Below are 25,609 nucleotides of genomic sequence, written 5' to 3' on the forward strand. Positions count from 1 at the left end.
ACATGTCGTACATACATATATAGGCCCACCATTATCAAAAGGATGAACGCAATAAAGCTGACGGCTTGTTTCCATTGCGGTCCTTTAGGAAAGTGTGTGTAACATGTACTGGTGAGTGGATGCCTGGGTGTCGGTGCGTGTTAGTGTGTAATAGTAAAGGGGCATGGTGAAAGTGCACTTGTCAGAGCCTGTGGGTACAGCGTGGGTGTGCCCACCACGCAGGAGGGGGGAGGACATAGGGAAAATCACTGATGATATCACAATGTCTATGACATCATCACTGACACATGCCAAGAGCACGCGAGGTCATGGAGCTGCAGGGCGGGCGATAGCGAGCCCATGCAGCAGCCGAGCTGCAGAGTGGGCGATAGCGAGCCCGCGCAGCGGACGAGACTAGGAATCGAGCGTGCATACTGCATAGCAAGCAAGATCTCTATTTGTATTAAACTACCGGTACATAGATGTAATAGATCAGACTGGCCAAACCTCTCTTCACTGTCTCCAAGAAGTCTTAGTAACGTTGTGTGTGTGTGTGTGTGTGTGTGTGTGTGTGTGTGTGTGTGTGTGTGTGTGTGTGTGTGGTGACCTGTGACTCTGTTTTGACATTGTCAAATCAAAGGAAATGTGGAAATATTCAAGGAAATTCTGCATCAAAATAAATAGATTTCTCTCCTGTTGGATTCAGTCAGCAACACGTACTGTACAGTAATAACAACATGAGTACCCATTTATTGCCACTAAGTGTTTTGTGGTTCCACTGTTTTTGGCCCAGGCATTTTACCACAGAATGTGGGTAATTTCTGGGTAAGGCTTAAAAAATGTCATCCCTGCGGTATACTCTGAAGATGAAAATGGGGGGGGGGACACAAACTGATTAACTGATAAAAAGAGATATCCAAAATGCCCTCTCTAAAAACCTTTGGCTCTAATATGTCAACAAAATTAAATGAGAACTTTGAACCTAGCTTTATCCAATGTTCACATTTCTGTTCTGGAAATGTATGCAAATATATTTGTGCCTCATTTGCACAATTAAACATACAATTTCAGAAAACATGTCATACAAACAAATAATTATCTTAATGTAAGTAATCAATTGAGGAAGTTCATGGTGATATCTATGAATTAAACTTACCTTATTCACCTGTAGTGTCTGTTTTGGTAGCATCATATTTAGGGGATTTTCAAAACTTACACCCCCCCTCCCTCCCTCACTGTACTACTGCAGTACTTTGTGTGGGCGCTTTTTATTTAACCCATTGATACCTGATGCAGCATTTGTGTGTGTATCCCTTTAAGACGGTCTTAAAGGGATACACACACAAATTAGGGATATACATGCAAATGCTGCATCAGGTATCAATGGGTTAATTTAAAGGCTTTCTTTGTTCTTTACACCCCCCCCCCCCCCCCCCCCCTCTTCCCCACTCCTCCCTCACTGCAGCCACGGCAGTGCAGCAGTACCGCATCAAAGTGGCCGAACGAAATGAGAAACAACTGCATTTCCTGTTGTCCCCCTGTACCATGTGCACCTGAGTGTCCTAAAAAGGACACTGTCCTTATATGTCTTATGTTGATACCTGTTGTCACCTGTGCCAAGTCACCTGACAAATCCCTGGAGCCTGGCCATTCATTGGCCTTGGTGGAGAAAGTTATTCTGATTTCCTTGAGACGCGTGCTGAAAGGAACAGTTCACCCAAAAATGAAAATTCTGTCATCTGCCAGTTGAAACACAGGTGAAGTTTGTCCGTACAGTAGGGCTGCACGATATAGAAAAGAAAAAGCACCCACAATGCTTCATTTAATGGTAGTGTATAATATGTTGTGACACATTTTACCTTTATCAAATAATTGCAGACTCTTGCGATTTGGATATTGCACACAACTCAAGAGAAAACCAATCACCATTTACTTCAGTACAGGACAACTTTGATCGCATGCTTTGATGAAATAGTTGTTAATATTGGTTTAATTTCTTAAGTCCATTAGGGTCCTGTCTCTACCTACATCATCTTTTATCCATTTATTTCCTTTCGTTCTTGATTTGAACTCAAACTAAATTCCTGTAAACCGAAGTGAATGGAGAGTGGTTTTCTCTCCAGTTCTCCTCCCTGTGTGTTATATGGACAAACTTCACCTGTGTTTCAACCGGCATGAGGGGGAAGACATGAAGACACACCAGCATGAGGGGGAAGACATGAAGACACACCGGCATGAGGGGGAAGACATGAGGACACACCGGCATGAGGGGGAAGACATGAAGACACACCGGCATGAGGGGGAAGACATGAAGACACACCGGCATGAGGGGGAAGACATGAAGACACACCGGCATGAGGGGGAAGACATGAGGACACAACCGGCATGAGGGGGAAGACATGAGGACACAATTTTCATTCATGGGTCAACTGTCGCTTGAACCCCCATTTCAGTGATCAACCACAATAGACCCACGCCTGCAAACACCTCGACTCTCATTAACATTGACCTCTGAAATAACATAGAATGACTCCTCCAGATGCTGCTTGACGAGTCCAGCGAGGTTACAGGTAGTAAAACCAATGCCTGTAGAAGGAATAAAATGGCACGCGTTTCCTATGTTGTTGTCGTCGTCACGTCAGCCATTGCACTTTTAAGCTACACATCATGAATGGAAAGCAACAAAGAAAAATAAATCAAAACAAAATATGATGATTTTTTTTTTTTTCTCAGGATACAGAGAAAGAGTCCCTTTGGAGGAGTTGCCTGTCCGGGGAAAACATGGCTGCCGTGGATTTTGAATGGCAGAAGTATTAATGGAAGGTGTTTGCGTTGGGTCGGATCATCATAGTCACTTTCTTCAGAGAATAAGCTCCGCCCCTGAACTCGGCCCAGTAGACACCGTCCTGGTAGCGGCTGCGGTAATGGCCCCCACGGTACCATACGCCGTTCAGGTTGGAGTGAGCACAGGCGTTATACCACCAGCCTCCCTTCTGGTAATGGGCACAATTACCTAGAGAAACAAGGGATACAATCACCATTCATCATCAATTGGCATACAATAAATTACAATAAAAAAAGATACATTTTCATTTTCTTCCCACTTTTATAGCATGCGCCATAAGGACCGGTTCTAAATTGGTCAGTACCGGAGTATCAATAAGCATCTCGACAAACGGTAATGCTATCGGTATTTTCATACATTTTTTACTATCCCCCTCGTGTGGCATTTCGCTCACCTGTATAGACGTCATGGTCTCTGTCCAGTGTGGTGAACTGCTTGCCATTGTGCCAGGTAAGAGAATCTCCAGCGTTACCGTGGTAATGGCCCACGCGCAGCTTGTAGAAGTCTGCCTCCGACTCGATGCGGAAGCTGGCATACTCTGCAAAGGTCTTGCGGCCGGACCAGTCCTCCAGCATCACCAGCAGCTTGTAGGTGCCTTGGTTAGTCAGCCAGTAGATGTTCTCCAGGCCTAACCAGTACTCTCCATCTATGTTTCCAAAGCCTTGCTGTGAGAGGAAGAGGACACGGAAATGAGTCAGGAATAATCCATTTCAACTGTTAAGTTATACATAGTCTCGGTTTCCAGACGTTTGGTGAGCGGTGCCGGATTAAGACTGAGAACTGAGTCTAAGTTATACACCCTAGAGCCGGGCTATTAAATTGGCGGATCGCCCCCTGTGTGGCCCGCGGTGGAATTGCAAAAAACAAACAAACAGTGCACCTGAACGCAACATGCAAGATACCCACTGAATAAGTGTCCAAATGTTCATGTCATTCTGGCCAATACTCCACTTCTGTTACAACATTATAGTCTGGAATATGGAATATCTTTCAATAATCTTTATGACTAAAAGGCTAAAAGTAATCTCACTGTTCTACATTTAAATAATTCACTTGTTGGTTTTGGATTTATTTAGCTTCAAGAGTGCATTTTTGTTCTTGTGTGACCCTCAACACAGGCTTTGAGAATCCCGGGCCACTTACTGATGCTTATGCTTAAGTTAACCCACTCATATTCTGGTTTATTTCAAGAAAAACATTTTGGCTAGTGGAAATTCTAATTGGCTGGTAACTTTAAAATCTAGCAGCCATATTGGCAGGTGGTCAAAAAAGTTAATTTCAAGCCCTGCAGGGTGGTGACATAGGAGTGAGTGAGAAAAGGGTAAAATATTGGTGGTTAAGACTGAATAATGACATCACAACTGTTCATTTAAATGAGTTACTTTCTAAACCTGGCTTCAAATGCCCCAAATCTTTCACGCCGGCGCTCTGGTGCCGGTGCCGTTCGGCCCCCAGCGCTCGGCCCTCAGCAAAATGTGGCCCTTGGTGAAAAGTAATTGGGGATCCCTGCCCTAGAGCATGGCTTGACAACTACCGACCCCTAAGGGGGACATGGGATGAAAAAACAAAAAAATGGAATGGAAGATCAAAACATTTTGTGTTTTCTCGCAACAGTATTGCATTCTCCCAAGAAACGTTTGCGTTCTCTCGCAAAAGTATTACATTATCATGAGAAACTTTTGCATTCTCCCAAGAAACTTTTACGTTGGCAATTTTTTTTGTTGAAAATCCTAAAAAATAAAAGTGCATTCAAAAAATTCAATGCAGTATCTATGTTTAGTGCAAAAGTTTTGCGAGAGAGAACAAACGTTTCTTGGGAGAAGGCAACACTTACAAGAGAATGCAAGAGTATGTCTTTGTTGTTTTCGCCTCCATCGTGTATTTTTTTTCTCCCTCACGTCCCCATTAGGGACTCCATAGGCGGCCGTACCCATTCTCACTTCTTGAAAAATGTGCACGAAAAAAGCCGTTTTCCTCCCCATGGATACAGCCGTGACAACACACCAGCGCTAAAGCAGCCATGTTTTCCAAGCGTGTGTGCAGCACTGGGATGATGTCAGAGCGAGGAGAGCAGTGGCAGCATGGCAGGATGTGTTGAAGATCTTCTCTCTAGCAGCAGCAGCTCACTGTGTGTCTGCGTCTCTGGCTTCACTTAAAGAACACATGGACTGAATCAGGACGGAACCCTTTCGCTGCCAAATGTGAGCATGTCATTGGCAGCTCGTGTGTATCTTAAAGTGCCTCATTGACTCATTGAGGGTGGGTGGGCGGTTTCGGTTGGCAACTTGGAAGTATTCCGTCGTGTTTTGGTCTCGAGTTTAAAGGCTTGCGAAAATGATCCTAAATTGGCCCGTCCACCCTCTGGGCCACAGAATGTAAATCTTTGGCAACTAAATATTTCACCCTGTGCACTCGGCTTACGTCATCTTGGGTCCGACCAGTAGTAACGGGCAGAACCACTACATGGTTATTAACCCGCTGATACCTGATGCAGCATTTGTGTGTGTATCCCTTTAAGGCCGTCTTAAAGGGATACGCACACAAATGAGGGATATACACGCAAATGCTGCATCAGGTATCAATGGGCTAAGTCCCTAAATCACTGCACTGGCTGCAGCTCAATGTATTTCAGTGACAGTGTTGTGATCTCATAGATTTCATTTGTACAGTTTCTCTGATGATGGCTTACATAGTACACAACGACGGGTAGTTTCAGCCAAGCAGTCCGAGATAGAGATTGTGATTGGTCAAAGGTAGATTCCAACCGTGCTGATAAATCTTCATAAAGGGAGAGTAGCCATGCTTGATTTATTGATTCATTGATTGCTTTGCCAACTGGTAAATGGCCTGCATTTATTATATAGCGCTTTTATCCAAAGTGCTTTACAATGAGTAGGTACATTCACCCATTCACACACCAATGGGAGCAAGCTACCCATGCAGGGAGCTGGCACAGCCATCGGGAGCAATTTGGGGTTCAGTATCTTGCCCAAGGAGGTGGGGATTGAACCACCAACCTCTTTTATCCAAAGCGATTAGGGGATGACCTGCTCTACCTCCTGAGCTGCAGCCGCCCTAAGGATGGCCAACTCTTGCGGCAACGTTAACACAGAAGAGGGTAAACAGCTGAGAAAAGCCCTGTGCACAGCAGTGCTCTTCTCCTGGGTGCTGGCTGGTGCAGGGTGAATCACAAGAGTAAAAAAGAAGTTCTCCAGCGCACACCAGGGTAGCGAACCTGATGAAGCACTTTGTGAAACGCGTTGTTCACCTTGTTTCCTGTTTTTAATGTAGCCTAAAAGTTAATAAAGTGTCTATTTTCCTACCCTGGTGTGCGCTGGAGAACTTCTTTTTTACACAAGAGGGTAAGTTAACCTGCTAGCTAACTGTTAGCAGTGTGCGCAACGCAAGACGATTCTTTCTGACCAATCAGTACAGTAGTCTGCACTGTTTTGACGTCACCTTTTTAGTAACGCATCAGCCCGGTTAGAACCTCGAGGAAGGTGGTACTAAAAAAAGTATCACTCAGCCCGGTGCTGCCCAGTGGAAAACCAAAAAAGGCGAGCCGATACCGGCGGTTGAAATGCGTTATAAGGCACCAAAGACTTGTCGGGACATTGTTCTGTCCTTTGTTATCATTACCTTGTAAGTCTCCCACTTCCTGTTTGTTATCATTACCTTGTAAGTCTCCCACTTCCTGTTTGTTATCATTACCTTGTAAGTCTCCCAGTTCCTGAAAAAGTTGACGGAGCCATCCTGCCGCCTCTGGATGACGGTCCAGCCCCCGGGGTCATGTCTCTGCTCACACCACACCTGCATGAGGCGGTTGGCGTTCTCTGGCTTCAGCAGGTACATGGCACTGCTGCTGTGCCCGTCCTCCAGCGCTGCAACACAGTCTCTGAAAGGACCTGCCCAAGAAACATGAGGGACTTAGTCACACGTGAAGCTATTATTGCTGTCTAGTTATAGACAGTTTCAAGTTACAGTTTCTAGTTATAGACAGTTTCAACTTGACAACATTCTAAATTGCACCGAGCTTACTTCCTGTTGCAGTGTGATGCCAATACAATAGCGGTCAGGAAATAAGCTAGCTTTCAAACTGTTCCCTAGCAACGCAATTCCATAATAGTTCCATGTTGTAACTTATAAAAAATACTGGAATATTGTAATTGCCGTATGCCCATTGTCGCCCCATACAGAGGAAGGATGTCATGTCATCTCCTGTCAGTGAGAGGGGCAGTTTCATTAAAAATAAAATCACATTTTTCATACTTAAAAACAAACTTCTAATGTGAGATTTGTTTGTCACATCAAAAGACTATTTTAAAGCACTATTTTAAACACAAAACAGAAGCGGTGTCTGTCTCACGCTTCTCCCTAATCCAGAGGACTACAAGTATTTTTGCCTCAAGACATTTGCTGTTCACTTTTAATTAGGACTGTTAAGTGATTTTCCAGCACTAAACTAAATGGTAATTACTGTGTTGTTTCTAGGTGCGTGCGCACGCGTGTGCGTTCATTCGTGCGCGTGTGTGTGTTTTCGTCTGTATACAAGATTCTAAGCTGTAAATTGCTCAGCAGAGTTTTGAATCATACCAGATGGTACTCACTCAAAAATATCTTTAAATAAATTAGAGAGAGAGTCTGGTCAAGCGAGACAATAGCACAAGTAAGCAAGTATTTTACAATAATGTAGTTATGTCTGTCAATGTTAGATCAGGGGAAGGGTTGAACGTGCGCGATACAGTGTGGGCAACACTTACCAGAGGAATTGTTGGTGGTGGACAAACTTTGCGTATCACTTGGCATGGTAGGCGACGGAGGCGGTAATGCTTTCGAGTTCTGGTCACTCTGGATCTCATTTGTGATCTGGTTGTTTGTGTGGCGGCTATAGGTTGGTGGCTGGTAGGGTTTAGGGTTGGCAAGAGGAACTACAGGCCTCTGTGGAGGAGGCTGAGGGATGATCGGTAGCTGAGGACGGACCGGACGACTTCTCCCCCGCTCCGCACCATACGAATGACTGCCCCGTTTACAGTGCTCCTCCAGCTGCACAATCAGAGTGCTCTGGTTGCCTGCAAGTGGAGATGAAGTGGTATGAACATTTCATATCACCATTATAGTGACCAAGATTATCACTGTTATCAGTATTATCGCAGGATTGTTCAAATGTGCTGAACATTTTCAAAAAGTACTGATGCACTCACTGAAAGCATTTCACCAAGGCTGTGTGCCAGCGTCTGGGAGACTGTTGCTAATTTTATTGACAGTATTTTCTGTGTTTTTCAAAGTGCTGTAATCACGCTAACATGGTTTTAATGCTAATCAAAAAATCTAAACGATAATACTACTAACCGTCAGTACTTTTATCATTAAACCGGTAATCGTTTCTTCCCTACCTGCGAGGGCCAACAGGTGCTGGTACTTGTGCTCCAAGTCGCGGTACCTTGCAGCCAGCCGTCCCATCTCGGTAGTGTGGTTGAGCACGCGGTTCTCCAGCTGCGACACTTCCAGAGCATTGTCCCGTTTGCGGATGATCTCGTGCAGCAGCTGCATGTAAAGCTGCGTGACACGGGCGTTCATGTTGCGGCTCTCCTTGCGCAGCAGCTTGACCTTGGAGATCACAGGGAGGAGAAAAGAGCACCATTCTCTTCAGTTTCTGTATCTTTGCTCAGGGAACCACAGAAGAACGACCCGACACACATCCTCAATCTAGAATTTGAGGTGTTGCCCTCAGTTTGATGGTTTAGGGTGCCAGAAAGCAGATTGACCTGGTACTAGCATGCATTCATCCCATCCGCTATTAAGGTATTAAATGCCAACAAGTAGCACTTTATTAATCTATTACCTTATTTAAGAACCATCGGTTGATTAGGTCTGGTTTTATTATTTGCCAAACTTGAAGATAAGGAAAAATCCCAAATGTGGCACAAGAATGCTCAGCAGGCCAAAAATATAACAATTAAGAAAAATAAGCTTCTTGGATACTTGTAGCAAGTTTAATCACAAAGTAAAGTAAATGTGTACTGAATGATACAGTTTAACAAACAATGTACATCTTCATATATACACCGGGGGACAACCTCACTGGTCTTCGTCAGGCTGTATAGGTCCTGTATAGGTCCTATACAGCCTGTGTACTGTGTTTGTGTGTGTGCTGTGTGTATGATTGCATGCATGTTCATTGCAATGTTGTGCTGTGTAATGCACTGGCTTGGAGCCCAAGGCATGTTTCCCTATGGGACAATAAAGCAATATTACAAAAGAGGGTGTGCGTTACCGTCATTATTGGCACAGCAGTGCGCCGAGGTCCGTACGCATCACTGAAGTGCCAATAATTATGGTAAATCACACCCTTTCGTCTAATATTGCGGTTATCAACAGTTGCCAACAAAATAAAATATATAAACAAAAGGTCTTCATATTGTGGGGCAATTCGAACAGAAAAATTAAAATAACAAAACTTTATTGGTATTTAGAATAATATTTTAGTGTTTTTTATTTGAGCACTGCTATGACTCATAGGTGTGCTGTTGCACTGATTTGAGAACGATCCAAATGTAGTTGACCAACCAGATTGCTTGGTCGGAACTACATGTTGTATAATGAAGTATATCTTATCTTACCTCATTGACCACGCCCCCGTCTACCTCCACCAGCTGTTGCAGCGCCTCGATCTGCCGCCGCTGCTTTTGCAACTCGCCGTTCAGCAGCTCCAGCTCCTGCTTGTTCACCCGGTTCTCCAGCATGGCCTCGGGCTCCTTAGAGTTCACACAGATGGCCCCTGTGTTCTTCTGCTGTGGGACGATGAAGGTATAGGAACATTTGTCGGCTCGGGCGGATGCGGCGTCGGCATCCGGGGAGCGTTTTTGACGTCGCACGTAGAAGAACTCCCGCTCCAGGATCTCATCTCTGCTCTCCAGGATCTCATCTCTGCTCTGCAGGATCTCATCTCTGCTCTCCATCTCCTGGGCTTCTCCCTGGAGAGAAGGTCCAGGTCCACAGGCCAACAGCAGCAGCAGTGAAACCATCACAGGGAGAGTCATAGCTCAGTCTTCTAAAAAAGGTGTTTTCTGGAAAATGAGAGAGGTGAAGAGATAATCAGTTAGGAGTGGACAATAAATCAATATTATTATTGATCGCAATAAAATATGCCTCAATAACAATGCTATTTTTTATTCATGCACCCCAACTGAAAATTTCAGAAGTCTCATTGAAATAACAGCACTCTGGTTTGATAGAGCAGCATTCTGCCACCACATCACATCTTGAAGAACGTGCGTTTCTATGCATTTAATTTAAAATACATTATTAAGGGGATTCTATGCACATCTATTACAAGCACATAAGCACATTATGTGGCTGGTGGCACTACTTTGTAATGTAATGTTATGTGTATGTTTTTTCCTTTCCCATGTCTGAGTTTGTTTCTGTTTTTGTTTTTGATGTTCTGAAAAATTTAAAAATAAAATATGGGGGGGGGGGATGATCTATCAAGAATCTGCAGTGTTTCCTTATTATGCAATGGCTGCTCCATTTTCCTTTTATCTAGTAGGTTATATCAGTGGTTCTCAACTGGTCTAGCTTCACCACCCACATTTTTCCTTAGTCATTAAGTCGCAACCAAATTTTCAAAATTTTGCCTAAATTTGTAGCGTCATTTAGCCCCCTTTGCAACAAGCTAGCATGGCATGTTGGTACTAATGGATGCCTTAAGTCTTCTAGTTTCATATGGTAACAGTATCTTCACTCTGGCTTTAAAAATGAGCCTGCTACAGCCTCTGAAATACAATAATGTTGGCCGCGGACGCCAGTGTCCTCATCAATGAGTAGAAGAACTTTTTTTTTCTCATGCACACATCTGCGACCCACTCAAAATGGCCCAGCGACCCACTTTTGGGTCCCGACCCACCAGTTGAGAAACACTGGTGTAGATTCTTGGTAGATTCAATAATTTTGAGCTCAAGTTGTGCAAACTCCTGACCCCTCCCTTGGCTTTCAATAAAAGTATTATTTAATACTTATTTACATAACCCAAGGCTCTTTTTCAGTTTTGGGGACCACTTGAGATCTCTTCTGTGATAACTGCCCAGTGCTCCTCATCTTAATTGCTTCTATACAACTAACGCCAAGAAATCAAAGATAGAAATCCTCAAAGCACAAGTTGACTTTACCCTCATCCCATCCAAGAAAAGCATTACTCTTCTCAAAGCATCAGTGAATAGACTCTGCTCGTGTTGATTAGTCTTCCCTCTTTCCAGTCTTGGCTCAGAGTTAGATATGATAGCGCTCCATGCTATGATGATGTTTCTGTGTCTTGGCTCAGAGTTAGATATGATAGCGCTCCATGTTGTGGTGATGTTTCTGTGTCTTGGCTCAGAGTTAGATATGATAGCACTCCATGTTGTGGTGATGTTTCTGTGCGTCATGTGGAGAAGAAAATGCTATCACAGGATCGGAATGTTGAGCAACACAAAACACAACGAGAGAAACCTCCCTTTACAATAGCAGTGTTCTCATCAGTTGTTGAAGATTGTAGTAGTAAGTATGTAGCTACATCATACATCCTCAGCCGATTCCTTTGTGTTGGCCAAGCCAGTTCAGTCTACATCAGTGTATTTCAATTCATTTCCTTAGGGGTGGCTGTGGCTCAGGAGGTAGAGCAGGTCGTCCACTAATCAGAAGTTCGGTGGTTCGATCCCCGGCTCCTCCAAGTCCGCATGTCGAAGTGTCCTTGGGCAGGACACTGAACCCCAAATTGCTCCCGGTGGCTGTGTCAGCCCCCTGCGTGGGAGCCTGCCGCCTTTGGTATATGAATGGGTGAATGTAGGCACATTGTAAAGCACTTTGGATGAAAGCGCTATATAAATGCAGTCCATTTACCATTTAGGACAACACAGTACATGGAAGTTTGTACTGTCACTAGGTGTCCTCATTCATTCAAGTCAACCACGGGTGGCTTTCATAATGTGAGCAATAATGTTAATTGTTAATTTCCAATATGTTCATTTATCTGGCATAAGGCCCCATACCATTTGTTGATGGTACATGATCAGCTTTTCTGTCAATCACGGCTCATTAACAACATCTCAACCACCTCAAAGCAGCAAAGTGTCCTGCAGTGTGCCTGCGCCTCCACCGGTGACTGGAAAAAGCAATCACTTGAAAGTCTTAAAGTGTAACTAACAACAGCCAAAGAGTAGTAGTGAGACAAGAGGAGAACTCCATTTCTTGGTTTTTCCCATAGGTTTATTCAAATCAAGCATCATGCCGTTGTGCCAGAAATCTGGGGGGTAAGTCCCGCTTTAACTAAAAAGTTTGCCTACAGCGTATTGTCTCTTTACATCAGATACGATTAAGGAAGTTAAAGGCACACTATGCAGCATTTCCCTTTTTTTATAGACTCATAAAAGGTAATCCCTCTCAATCATCAATTATGACCCACTAAACTTTAGTGGGTCCCTACCACATACTTTAGTGACTAAAGTATGTGGTAGGGATGCACAATATTTATTGGAACCGATAAATTATCGGCCGATATGGCCATTTTACGTTATTATTTATTACTAGAAATCTCGTGCGCTCGATTCCGGGCGAGCCCGCCCACTGCGCAGGCTCGCATATGCACCTTGGCTGCTGCGCGGGCCTCACTCACAGCTCGGCTGCTGCGTGGCCTCGCCTGCTTCCCACCTGCAGACACGGCCAATTGAGTCTGTACAGTGGGGACTAGTGGTTAAGGTTTTGATAGTCTAAATTAACTATCCCTACTCTGGGCTAATAGAAATGAATTGTCTGCTTCCCTTTCCTCTGTTGCTCATATCCAGTTGAATTTAACAGGGTATTTTCCACCTACACAAGGCATTACAATAGGAAATAAAAAGTTCCAGTGTGATTGGCTGTTATATTATAACAGCCAATCACACTGGAACTTTTTATTTCCTCGTTCCTTCCTTCCTTAGTTTAGCCATGTTGTTTTTGGTCCTGATTTGCTGAACAGTCACAGCAGTCAGGTTTGTGTTCAAGAACTCATGTTCAGTATTACTCACTAGTCTCAATTGCGAGACAAGCCTTGCAAAGCTCTTTCTCTTCATACTCGCTCGCTCTCTCCCTTTCTCTCTCACACACATACACGCACACACACACACACACACACACACACACACGCACACACACACAAACTCTACAACCCCACATCTATGGAAACAGTTAAGTGAGCATCACCATAGTTACTAGGGGTGTGAATGTTTGGGTATCTCACGATTCGATTCAGATTCCTGGGGTCACGATTCGATTCAAAAATCAATTTTCGACTCAAAAATGATTCCCGATTCAAGATCGATTCTGGATTCAGTACATAGGGATCAGGATCTACTTCTGTCCGCTGTGGGCAAAGAAAGGCGGTGTAGCAAATTATGGCATGAAAGCAGAATAAAGTCTATAAGATTGTGTAGTAGGGCTGCAACGAACGATTATTTTCATAATCGATTAATCTGTCGATTATTTTCTCGATTAATGGATTCGTTGTTTGGTCTATAAAATGTCAGAAAATCATTTATCAATTGATCACATCACTGATCACTGGTACATGCAGTCCCAAACAGCACTAAAGCAGTCCAGACCAAAAGCAGCAGACTGCAGACTATCTGTCAGACAAACACCCAGACACACACGACCACACCGCCAATGAATGCCAAGCCTCTTTCCTTCAAAACCACTCAACAGAAACAAACTTGACCAACTTAATGAAATAGTCACGTGTGCGTTGTCTCCCCCACTCCCTTTCTGTCCATGTCACTATAGAGAGCCAAAGTCACACCCACTTCCGGTTAGGCATAGGAACCAAGGGATTTAATCCGTAATTTTTTCCCCCAAAGATAATTCATAAAATTCGTATAAAAATAGTTTTACCCGGTCGACCCAAGCGATTCAGCTGTGGGATCAGGATCAGGATGTAACATTTCACCCGAACAAAAAATAAATAAAAAATGTTTAATCCGCTATTTATTTTTTATTTTTTTTGGTCTGAGTGAAATGTTCTATGGTCTCTCCTGATTCTGAAGATAGCTGAATCGCTTGGTTTGACAAAGTGAAACTATTTTTACAAGCTTTTTATAAAATGTCTATGGGAAAATAAATGGGGGATGAAATCCCTGGGTTGGTATGCCTAACTGGGAAGTGGGTGTGACTTTGGCTCTCTATTTCTGTTAGTGGCAGCCAGTCAGTCACTCTCAGCCACCCACCCACTCATCCATCCACACACACACACACACACACACACACACACACACACACGCACACACACACACACACACACACACACACACACATACACACAGACACACACACACACACACACACACACACACACACACACACACACACACAGAGGGGAAAGCCGGAGCAGTTGGCAGAGGATACGACTCCGAGCCGTCTGACGTCTGGCTGCAGAGACAGGCAGGCTTTCACACAGTGTTAATTCCGTCGATGAAAACTACATAATCCTCGACTACCTATTTTCACTGATGAAAACTAAACCATTCCATAATAACAGATTCATAGATCTTTCCAATGAGTTTGGAAATTCTAAAGAAACAATTATGAAACTAAAATACGCACTTTTAGTCGACTAAAACTTGACCAAATACAAACAGGATGAGGTTGACTAAATATGATAAAAACTAACAAGGACATTTAACACAAGACTAAGGCTAAATGAAAAAAAAATAGCTGACCAAATTAACAGTACTTTCACAGAGCTTCAGCCCACAGGGAGAGAGACCGCGGGGGGAAAGAGCTCTCTGTAGAGCAGTGTTTCCCTAAAGACTCTCTGTAGAGCAGTGTTTCCCTAAAGACTCTCTGTAGAGCAGTGTTTCCCTAAAGACTCTCTGTAGAGCAGTGTTTCCCTAAAGACTCTGTAGAGCAGTGTTTCCCTAAAGACTCTGCAGTGTTTCCCTAAAGACTCTCTGTAGAGCAGTGTTTCCCTAAAGACTCTGTAGAGCAGTGTTTCCCTAAAGACTCTCTGTAGAGCAGTGTTTCCCTAAAGACTCTGTAGAGCAGTGTTTCCCTAAAGACTCTCTGTAGAGCAGTGTTTCCCTAAAGACTCTCTGTAGAGCAGCGTTTCCCTAAAGACTCTCTGTAGAGCAGTGTTTCCCTAAAGACTCTCTGTAGAGCAGTGTTTCCCTAAAGACTCTCTGTAGAGCAGTGTTTCCCTAAAGACTCTGTAGAGCAGTGTTTCCCTAAAGACTCTCTGTAGAGCAGTGTTTCCCTAAAGACTCTCTGTAGAGCAGTGTTTCACTAAAGACTCTCTGTAGAGCAGTGTTTCCCTAAAGACTCTCTGTAGAGCAGTGTTTCACTAAAGACTCTCTGTAGAGCAGTGTTTCCCTAAAGACTCTCTGTAGAGCAGTGTTTCCCTAAAGACTATCTGTAGATCAGTGTTTCCCTAAAGACTCTCTGTAGAGCAGTGTTTCCCTAAAGACTCTCTGTAGAGCAGTGTTTCCTTAAAGACTCTCTGTAGAGCAGTGTTTCCCTAAAGACTCTCTGTAGAGCAGTGTTTCCCTAAAGACTCTCTGTAGAGCAGTGTTTCTCTAAAGACTCTCTGTAGAGCAGTGTTTCCCTAAAGACTCTCTGTAGAGCAGTGTTTCCCTAAAGACTCTCTGTAGAGCAGTGTTTCCCTAAAGACTCTCTGTAGAGCAGTGTTTCCCTAAAGACTCTCTGTAGAGCAGTGTTTCCTTAAAGACTCTCTGTAGAGCAGTGTTTCCCTAAAGACTCTCTGTAGAGCAGTGTTTCCCTAAAGACTCTCTGTAGAGCAGTGTTTCTCTAAAGACTCTCTGTAGAGCAGTGTTTCCCTAAAGACTCTCTGTAGAGCAGTGTTTCTCTAAAGACTCTCTGTAGAGCAGTGTTTCCCTAAAGACTCTCTGTAGAGCAGTGTTTCTCTAAAGACTCTCTGTAGAGCAGTGTTTCCCTAAATACTCTCTGTAGAGCAGTGTTTCCCTAAAGACTCTCTGTAGAGCAGTGTTTCCCTAAAGACTCTCTGTAGAGCAGTGTTTCACTAAAGACTCTCTGTAGAGCAGTGTTTCCCTAAAGACTATCTGTAGAGCAGTGTTTCCCTAAAGACTCTCTGTAGAGCAGTGTTTCCCTAAAGACTCTCTGTAGGCAGTGTTTCCCTAAAGACTCTCTGTAGAGCAGTGTTTCCCTAAAGACTCTGTAGAGCAGTGTTTCTCTAAAGACTCTCTGTAGAGCAGTGTTTCCCTAAAGACACTCTGTAGAGCAGTGTTTCCCTAAAGACTCTCTGTAGAGCAGTGTTTCCCTAAAGACTCTGTAGAGCAGTGTTTCTCTAAAGACTCTCTGTAGAGCAGTGTTTCCCTAAAGACTCTGTAGGCAGTGTTTCCCTAAAGACTCTCTGTAGAGCAGTGTTTCCCTAAAGACTCTGTAGAGCAGTGTTTCTCTAAAGACTGGCTCGGGACCGACATGTGGGTCGCAGGAGGTTTTATTTGAGTCGTCAAATGAATAAGCAGAATTTCTTCCACAGTCTTGGATTTAAAATGAGTATATTATTTTACCGAGAGGAAATAAAAGTTAACCAATGATAACTCCACCTAAATGCATTTATGTGGTCACATTTAGAAAGTATTTAAGAGTATATGTTTTCAATAACGTGAAAATAAAAGTTGTGATTTGTCCAACATACTGTATATCTCTTTGAAATGGCTGGTTTACCTATTCAAGATAACATATTATGTTATCTTGAGGTGATGTGGAACCGGCAATAAAAATGGCCAGGAACGTTAATTTAGGCACAAATTCGCTCTGCACACGATTTGTACATCAGACCTTTTTGTGAATTGGGTGGCAATTTTTTTTTATTTTTAAAAACAGCAAAGTTTGTGTAACACTGCTGTAGACGACACCAGACTCTCCTCCCTCAAGACAGTCTTAAGTACGAGGTGAGTAATGGATGACTTACTGTAAGCGATTGATGCTCAGTCCACTCATACCCTCTAATACAGTGGTTCTCAAATGGGGGTCCGGGGCACTTTGCCAGGGGGTCCGCGAAAAGTTTTCAGGAAAATACAAATAAAAACAGATTTTTTTTGGCAAAAGCTTCATAATTCAATGAAAATATTTTATGCTTTAAATCTAAAATGGTTCATGGATTACATTCTAATCTAACAAACCTATCAATTTAGAAGTCAAGCACGTTACCGTGGAAACAATTAAACTTAGCCCAAAATCACAAATCAGAATGAGGGGCTCCCCGGTATATTTTCTATCATGTAAGTGGTCCTTGGCTGGAAAACATTTGAGAACCTCTGCTCTAATACAAGAGCAACAGTGTGCTACTTACTTTACCTGTGCATGTGTCTGTGACTCATATTATACTGTATCTGTAGCTGCAACAGAAAACCTCCATTCAGCTCCTCATTTCTGCTGCATGGCAATGTAAGCAGAAGCAATAGCGTCAACATGCTCTTATTTTGAAGCTTACGGCTGGCAGGGGGGGGTGGTCTGCTCAGTAGGTCGTTATAATGAGAAACTACTCTCGTTATAACCAGATCTTTTTCTCGTTATAACATTTTTCAGGTTATAATGACATCTCTTCTCATTATTATGACATACCAACTCATCTCATTGAAACATATCGATATCTCGTTATAACGAGAAAAGTTTCTCGTTATGAGAGAACTTGGTATGTCATAATAACGAGAAGTTTCTTGTTTTTATGAGATAAGCTGGTACAGTCTCTGACACGGGATGACTGTCGCCAAGAGACCCATTCTGAAGGGATGGAAGTCCCCCTCTCCACCTTCTTTTCAGCGGTGGTTGACAGACATGGTCTCAGTTATAAGGATGGAGAGACTCAGGTTCCCGAGGACCAACTCGCGTAAAGGATTCTAGACTATCTGGGGCCCGTTTCTGGCCTACTTTGACGAGGTTAAAGGCGACAAGTTGACTCGCCCAGCTGGTTTCTCATGGACCCCCTTGCATGGGATCCCATGCACAACATCTCTTACAAGCACATAAGCACCTCACGCGGCTGATAGCACCACATTGTACTAATAGGAATGTCGATAATATATGTATGCCTGTTCTTCCTTTTCTTTTCCTGTGTCTGAGTTTGTTCGTTTTGTGTGTGTGTGTGTGTGTGTGTGTGTGTGTGTGTGTGCAAAAAAAAAGGAAAAAAACGTAAGTCGGTATGTCATAATGAGATAAGTTTCTTTATGAGATAAGTTGGTATGTCAGAATGAGAGAAAATGTCATTATAACCTGAAAATATCTTGTTATAACGAGAAAAGATCCCCCCCCCCAATGTGTGGTGTGCATGTGTAAAAACGCAGGTGGGATAATTGCCTCACCTCCACTCCTCCGTCAGTCTCTCCTCTCTCTATATCCTGTGCCTTTCCGGCAAATGTGACTGAAATTCCTCACCGAAGAAAGTCATTCCAAATCCCTTCTTCCTTTGTCCATAAGTGGATGAAATCTTGGATGGTTGCTGGCTGCTGCGCCTTCTGCTCCTTTATCACCTTCTGTCAAGAGGAATCCTCGGTGGTCATCATCATAGAGGCAATGTCCAACGCATCGACGTGCTCCTTGCAGAGGCAGATCTTTTTAACGGTCCCTTAAGGAGCTGAAGGGTCCAATCAAAGAGCAACAACAGACAGTCCAACGGCTGTTTCACTCCGAGGTCCGTTCATCTGCAGCAGAGGACTTGTTAGCCTTTGGGGTCAAGTGACAAGTCCCAAACTGAGAGAGCTCCTCCATGTCGGTCAGACACTGAACACTGTGTCAAGTCACTGTCAGTCAGACACTGAACAATAAGTCACTGTTGCTTTCTGCCTTCCTCCCAGAGACTCTGCCTCTCTCTGCCTCTCATGTCATCAGAGGTGAGGCACTTATTGCTGCCTGAAGTAATCAAGTCGTGAGCCGTGGCACCGCCCCTTCCCCTGACTCCGCCCCCCTGACAGAGGGGAGGTCACAGAGGCATTATTAGACAGAGGCTCAGTTCCCCCACCCAAACCCTGGTCCCCTGAAGCGCCCCTACAACTCCGCCCACAAGCACTCTAGAGACCCCCCCCCCCCCCTCCTCCACCTACCCCAGGCCTCCTTGTGTCCAGGCTGTTGGAGACCTGAGCGGCCACAGCTGTCAGCTATTGCAAGTGTTGCAGAGCGGGGTCAGGGGTCGCGGCATGTGTGTCTCGACCCGCTGCAGACTGAGAGCTAACAGGCTGCAGGAAGGAGAAGAGGTGCTGTCGTTATTTACCTGGACGGTTATCCTCGTCTTTCACATCATATCTGCCCCCAAATCCCGCCTTTTCCCATTTTTTTATTTCGGGGTTAGGGTGGATTTTCTTTGGATGGCTTTTGCAGACAGCCTCTGCGACATGTTTCTCAAAGTGACGATGAAGTTGTGTGAGGTGACGTAAGGGTGGACGATTCTGCAATATTCCCTGTTTCACAGTTGATTCCATTTTTATGGACAAATTCCGTGTTTTCTAGATTGCAGAAATCATATGGCCTTATTACAGTAAATGACTTTCAGTGCACTGGACAGACAGTATTTGACACTTTTCTGACGTTTTTGATTTGCTCTTGTGTTTTAATGGTGTGTGTGTGTGTGTGTGTGTGTGTGTGTGTGTGTGTGTGTGTGTGTGTGTGTGTGTGTGTGTGTGTGTACTATGGTCCTGGATACACCTATTGTAGCGGGAACTACCACAGAAACTGCTCTGAGTGCTTTGCCAGGTGTTTGTCTACATGTCTGCCTGTCTGTCTGTGGACAGATTTTGCAAACGCGATAGCGTCAAAACCGTGCAAGATGCCGTCACGAAACTTTCCAGGTGTGCAGTTGACCTCAAAATGAAGATGGAGTTTGAAAATATGTGTGATCCGAGCAAGCGGGGCGACACCCCCACATTGCCACGTCACACTGTCCTCCAGTCTCTTCAACAAAAGCTGAGGTGGAACTGCTTTGGTACCGTTTGTTATGTTGTCATGGTAATTAGGGGTTAAACAACACATCGCAGACACTCAACAAATACAGTATGCTATGACTCATTGTATTTATTTTTAATTGCATGAGATTTGTCGTAAAAGTGTTCTCAGATATAATGATGCCTTAGCTCATTATATATATAATAATTATATTATGTGCTCTTTTGTCCTTCAGGCTTTTAAGATATGGTGCTTTGCCTCGGAAAGGTCAGATAGGCAGAGAAGATAATTCCCTGGGAGCCGTGTTGCCTCTGGGGATTGGGAATTGATGTGGTCTGGTTCTCCTCTCAGACATTCTGTCAAACTCCACTCTGGAGGAACGGAAGCTTTTGTTGATTTGGGCCTTTTATTGTTTTAAAAACGACTGCCTTTTGCCGTTATTAAGTTAACCTCTGCTTTAAGTCTTTCCTGGGTTGTACACGTTAAAAACATCGACATGGGGAAAAAAAGAAGCTTTGAGTTGCTAAGATAGTAAGATTAGTGACATAGTGACATAGAATGGCCGAATCATAATACTAGGCTATCGTAGCTGTAACCTCGCCTGCTCGACCGCCCCGGAGAATAATCTTCATGTATAGAGTCGTCTCTCCATGCGAGCAGGCGAGGAGAAAGAGAGGAGCAGACAGAGGGGCAACGAGCAAGACAGCGAAGCTCGAGCTGTGTCACCACAGAGGATTTCCCCTCTCTCATCAACACAACAGCGCTTTGCTGGAGACAATTCTTCCATGTCCCAAAAGTGAAAGGAAGAAGTGGCCAAAACAGAGGGACCGAATGGGAAACTATCCATCAATCAGCTAAATATATATAGAGTAATTTCCATGTTGCCAGACACTATTGACAGTTTGAGCCTCCCAGCCGGCAAAACAAGCAGTTTTATTAGCGAACGTGTATTGACCATGTGGTGCGAGATTGCCCTGAGTAGTACACTGTGTAGTTGTTTGAGCACATTGCTCCAGCTGGAAACAAGGCTATCTCGGTGAGTACTCGGGTCCAGGTTGAAAAAAAAAATGAAATTCTCCTTTTAGGCCCAATTATACTCTACGTTAAAGACGGAGACGGAGATGGACAGAGCCTTCTGTCTGTAGGCTACTCTGCGTAAATATTGTGCGTTTTCTGTCCGTCCTCTGAAAGCTTATGGATATGCATGAAACCACACACACACTCATACATTTGACTCTCTACTGCCCACTGGTGGATGTATTGCTTAACATGATACCAACGTGAAAGATGCATGGAAGTATGTGGGCAGTGACGATTACCAGACCCGTATCCAGGGTTTCGAAATAGGGGAGGTCCAGCAAGGGGAGGCGGATTCGGCGGCGCCCGCAAAAATTTGAGGGTTTTTTTTCCCCTTTTTTAGCCATATTTAGATTAATATATAATTAGAAATCAACATTAGGATTATACTGTTGTGATGTCATTATTCAGTATATTCTCTTTCATGTCACCACCTGCTTTTTATTTTTTTCTCTGAAATATTAGGGGAGGTCCGGACCTCTCTGTGCTCATAGCTAGATACGGGCCTGACGATTACACCGTTTGGAACGGACGCATCTATTTACGTATGAAAATGGAGTATAAATGAGCCATTAGTTGACACAGCTTGAGATAATACTGTATCAGTATGATTTTATGTGCTATTCATTTCTCATGTAGTATTAACTGAATGAGTTATATCTACATCAGTGCTTCTAATTTTTTCTGGACTTCACTACCCCCTTTCCCAGACAACATTTTGCTTAAAAAACTGCAAGGGAAACTAGCATATGATGCAATCAATGAATGAATGATGACCCACCTTATATAAGAATATAACATTACAAAATAGAAATGGAGTGAAAGAGTTGCAATTAGGGCCTCCCGAGAAGATTTATTTTAACGTTTCTTTTGATGATTTAATTTAATTGATTACATGTTTCCATTTTCCCCTTTCTCTGAAGTACCCCCTGTAGTCCGTACCACATACCCCTAGGCTAGGGGTACGCGTAGCCCAGTTTGGGAACCACTGGTCTACAGGTTACAGGCTGCTAGTAGTCCCTTATTCACTTGGGCTGTGGGAGCAAGAATGATGTCTAACATTTAAATGATGGTGTGAATGATGCCGATTGGAGACACATGGCTAAACAGATGTCTTTTCACTGCTCCTCTGGGGTGTTGTGTACAGGATACTAAACACAAACACCATCTCTCTTGCAAAAATGTCACAGAGTGGACACACACACACACACACACACACACACACACACACACACACACACACACACCATCTAAATGTCACAGAGTGGACACACACACACCATCTAAATGTCACAGAGTAGACACACACACCATCTAAATGTCACAGAGTGGACACACAAACACCATCTTGGAGTGAGTCACATTTTCCATGCTAAGCTGTTGTTTTCTGAAGTTCCACCCCACACCCTAAAATCATGTTTAGTGAAGGGTCCTGAGTTCCACCCCACACCCTAAAATCATGTTTAGTGAAGGATCCTGAGTTCCACCCCACACCCTAAAATCATGTTTAGTGAAGGGTCCTGAGTTCCACCCCACACCCTAAAATCATGTTTAGTGAAGGGTCCTGAGTTCCACCCCACACCCTAAAATCATGTTTAGTGAAGGATCCTGAGTTCCACCCCACACCCTAAAATCATGTTTAGTGAAGGATCCTGAGTTCCACCCCACACCCTAAAATCATGTTTAGTGAAGGATCCTGAGTTCCACCCCACACCCTAAAATCATGTTTAGTGAAGGATCCTGAGTTCCACCCCACACCCTAAAATCATGTTAGTGAAGGGTCCTGAGTTCCACCCCACACCCTAAAATCATGTTTAGTGAAGGGTCCTGAGTTCCACCCCACACCCTAAAATCATGTTTAGTGAAGGGTCCTGAGTTCCACCCCACACCCTAAAATCATGTTTAGTGAAGGGTCCTGAGTTCCACCCCACACCCTAAAATCATGTTTAGTGAAGGATCCGGAGTTCCACCCCACACCCTAAAATCATGTTTAGTGAAGGATCCGGGGTTCCACCCCACACCCTAAAATCATGTTTAGTGAAGGATCCTGAGTTCCACCCCACACCCTAAAATCATGTTTAGTGAAGGGTCCTGAGTTCCACCCCACACCCTAAAATCATGTTTAGTGAAGGATCCGGAGTTCCACCCCACACCCTAAAATCATGTTTAGTGAAGGATCCGGAGTTCCACCCCACACCCTAAAATCATGTTTAGTGAAGGGTCCTGAGTTCCACCCCACACCCTAAAATCATGTTTAGTGAAGGATCCTGAGTTCCACCCCACACCCTAAAATCATGTTTAGTGAAGGATCCGGAGTTCCACCCCACACCCTAAAATTATGTTTAGTGAAGGGTCCTGAGTTCCACCCCACACCCTAAAATTATGTTTAGTGAAGGGTCCTGAGATCAACTTTGTTCGCAAGTTAGACTTTGTGTCAATGGAAAGCATGGTTCAAGACCTTATAATTATAACCCCATTGTAAAGTATGGAGCATATGAATCTACATTTCCTGAAATGTCTTTTCACTTTGATATATAAAAAGTTTAATTTTGCTTACAGCTAAGATGAAAAACCTTGCATATTTTTTATTATTTTGTGATGCAACAAAAATGCATAAAGTGACAACAGCCATAAAACAAATTGCTCTTCATTCTATTGAATTGCTACTACAACACTGTCCAACACACACACGCACACACACACACACACACACACACATGCTCAGTCATAGTCTAGAATAGATCATTGACTGTAAGTCTGTAAGTCTCAGTGCTCTAGATCAGTTGTTCTCAACACGGGGTTTGGGGACCACCTTGAGGGGGTTCCAGGGGCTCCCTATCAATTTGGCGAATCATACCCCTCACATTCATTTCATTTACAAGACGTTAACACCAGTTGAGAATGTAGAAGAATTACCGTTTTTATCGCAGTCTCTCTGTCATCTCTCTACCTACAATACAGATACAGTAGTCACAAAATCATATCTAACACTATAACACTAACACTAACAATAATTCTCAGATTTGGGTCCGAGAGACAAAATCTCTAGACTGTCCAAACGTTGAGAATCACTGCTCTGGATTAGAATTTTGAGCACTTTGTACATCTATGAAGATAAAATCTAGTGTGACACACACACGCACGTGCGCGTGGCGTGCGCACACACACACACACACACACACACACCAACCAGTGGGTACATTCCTGTGCTGTGTAGTGCGGAAGCTGGTGAATAGCACAAAGGAGACAGGGCCCACAGGGGGTGAGGCTCAGAGAGGTCGGAGGTCACAGGTCACGGGTCAGGGTTGGGGGGATGATAGATGAGAGCCTGGCAAAGGAACCCACCAGCCTTTACCTGTCCCGCTTGGAAACACTTCTGTTTACAGTCCCCTAATGAGCAAGTATTTACTCTGTAAATATACTGTAGTAGCACTTTATATTACACCTCGGTAACGACATGCTAATTGGGGAGTGATAAGTGTGATAATAAAAAAGTAATAATACCATGTGATTACCAAAGTAATAACCAGGTAATAGCTTGGTATTAACACTGGCGGGCTGCTATCGCGGGCGGCAGGTTAATAGCTGGGAAGAGTTTCCAGGTAATCATTAAGTCTCTATGGCAGGGATACCCAACTTGCTTTGCCCGGGGGCCACTTTCCTTAAAGGATAGAAGGCCACGGGCCAGTTAATAAACAAAGAATATACCTTTTTCTGTAGCGGATTGTAGGTTTTTGGGGTGTCAGCCGGAGTTTAGTCTGACAATGTTGTGCCCCCTGGATAGTTTGTTAAGTTAGTTAGGTTAAAGGAGAATTTCGTTTTTTTTTAACCTGGACCCCTCTCCTCACATTAATTATGATCTGACGACTCACCCAGTGATCTCCGCAGCGTTTTTGTCCGTCCTAGGCGTTGTTGTGATCGAAATAGTGTGCAAGCCAGTCCTAGAATGTAGCTCCGTGGGGGCCAAGTGGCAGCATGTTTTCCTCCATCTAAATAGACAGTTTTATTCCCGTTTTCGACGCATATCGTCATAAACTGTTCCCTAAGGAACGATCAGACTGCAATTCTCCCCCGGGCTCTTTTCACTGGTGGTTGCAGGCATCCCATTTTTGCCTGTAGGGGTCAGTGAGACACAACTCTCGTCAGGAAAGTCTCACTGTCCCGACAGGCGGAAATGGGATGCCTGGGATTCCTGGCATGCCTGTAACAACTACTGCTCGGCGCTCTTTACCACTGTAAAGAGCCCGGGGGACAATAGCAGTCTGCTGGTTCGTTAGGGATCCGAAAACAGGAATAAAACTGTCTATTTAGATGGAAGAAAACACGCTGCCACTTGGCCCCCACAGAGCTACATTCTAGGACTGGCTTGCACACTATTTCGATCACAACAACGCCTAGGACGGACAAAAACGCTGCAGAGATCACTGGGTGAGTCGTCAGATCATAATTAATGTGAGGAGAGGGCTGCAGGTTAAAAAAAACGAAATTCTCCTTTAAGTACATACATGAGTGCCTGGGTAGCGAGCAGACGGCGGTATTTGACAATTTAGCAGCTAAATCATAGATTATTGAAAGATATTCCATATTCCAGACTGAAATGCTATAACAGAAGTGGAGTATTGGCCAGAATGACATGAACATTTGGACACTTATTCAGTGGGTATCTTGCATGTTGCGTTCAGGTGCACTGTATTTACTTATTTATTTATTTATTCAATTCCATCGCGGGCCGCATGTGCCCCACGGGCCGCAAGTTGAGTATCACTGCTCTATGGTTTAATTGAATGA

The 25,609-nt window shown here is 43.9% G+C and overlaps 2 protein-coding genes across 2 annotated transcripts in view; one reads left to right on the forward strand and one right to left on the reverse strand.

Annotated features, from left to right (window-relative positions):
* Positions 1-25,609, forward strand: part of LOC310780834 (ras-specific guanine nucleotide-releasing factor RalGPS1-like) — a gene marked incomplete at its 5' end in the record, with an annotated part of 140,086 nt that overhangs the window by 45,453 nt on the left and 69,024 nt on the right.
* Positions 2,793-9,864, reverse strand: LOC310781809 (angiopoietin-related protein 2-like; the record flags this gene model as incomplete). Its single annotated transcript, XM_083642439.1, has 6 exons — positions 2,793-2,992; positions 3,219-3,489; positions 6,536-6,729; positions 7,585-7,893; positions 8,218-8,431; positions 9,445-9,864. The coding sequence occupies 6 exons, from the start codon at positions 9,862-9,864 to the stop codon at positions 2,793-2,795; spliced, it is 1,608 nt and encodes a 535-aa protein (XP_083498565.1).

This window comes from Poromitra crassiceps (genome assembly GCF_964638095.1).
Source record: "Poromitra crassiceps genome assembly, chromosome: 8".
Lineage (NCBI taxonomy): Eukaryota > Metazoa > Chordata > Actinopteri > Beryciformes > Melamphaidae > Poromitra > Poromitra crassiceps.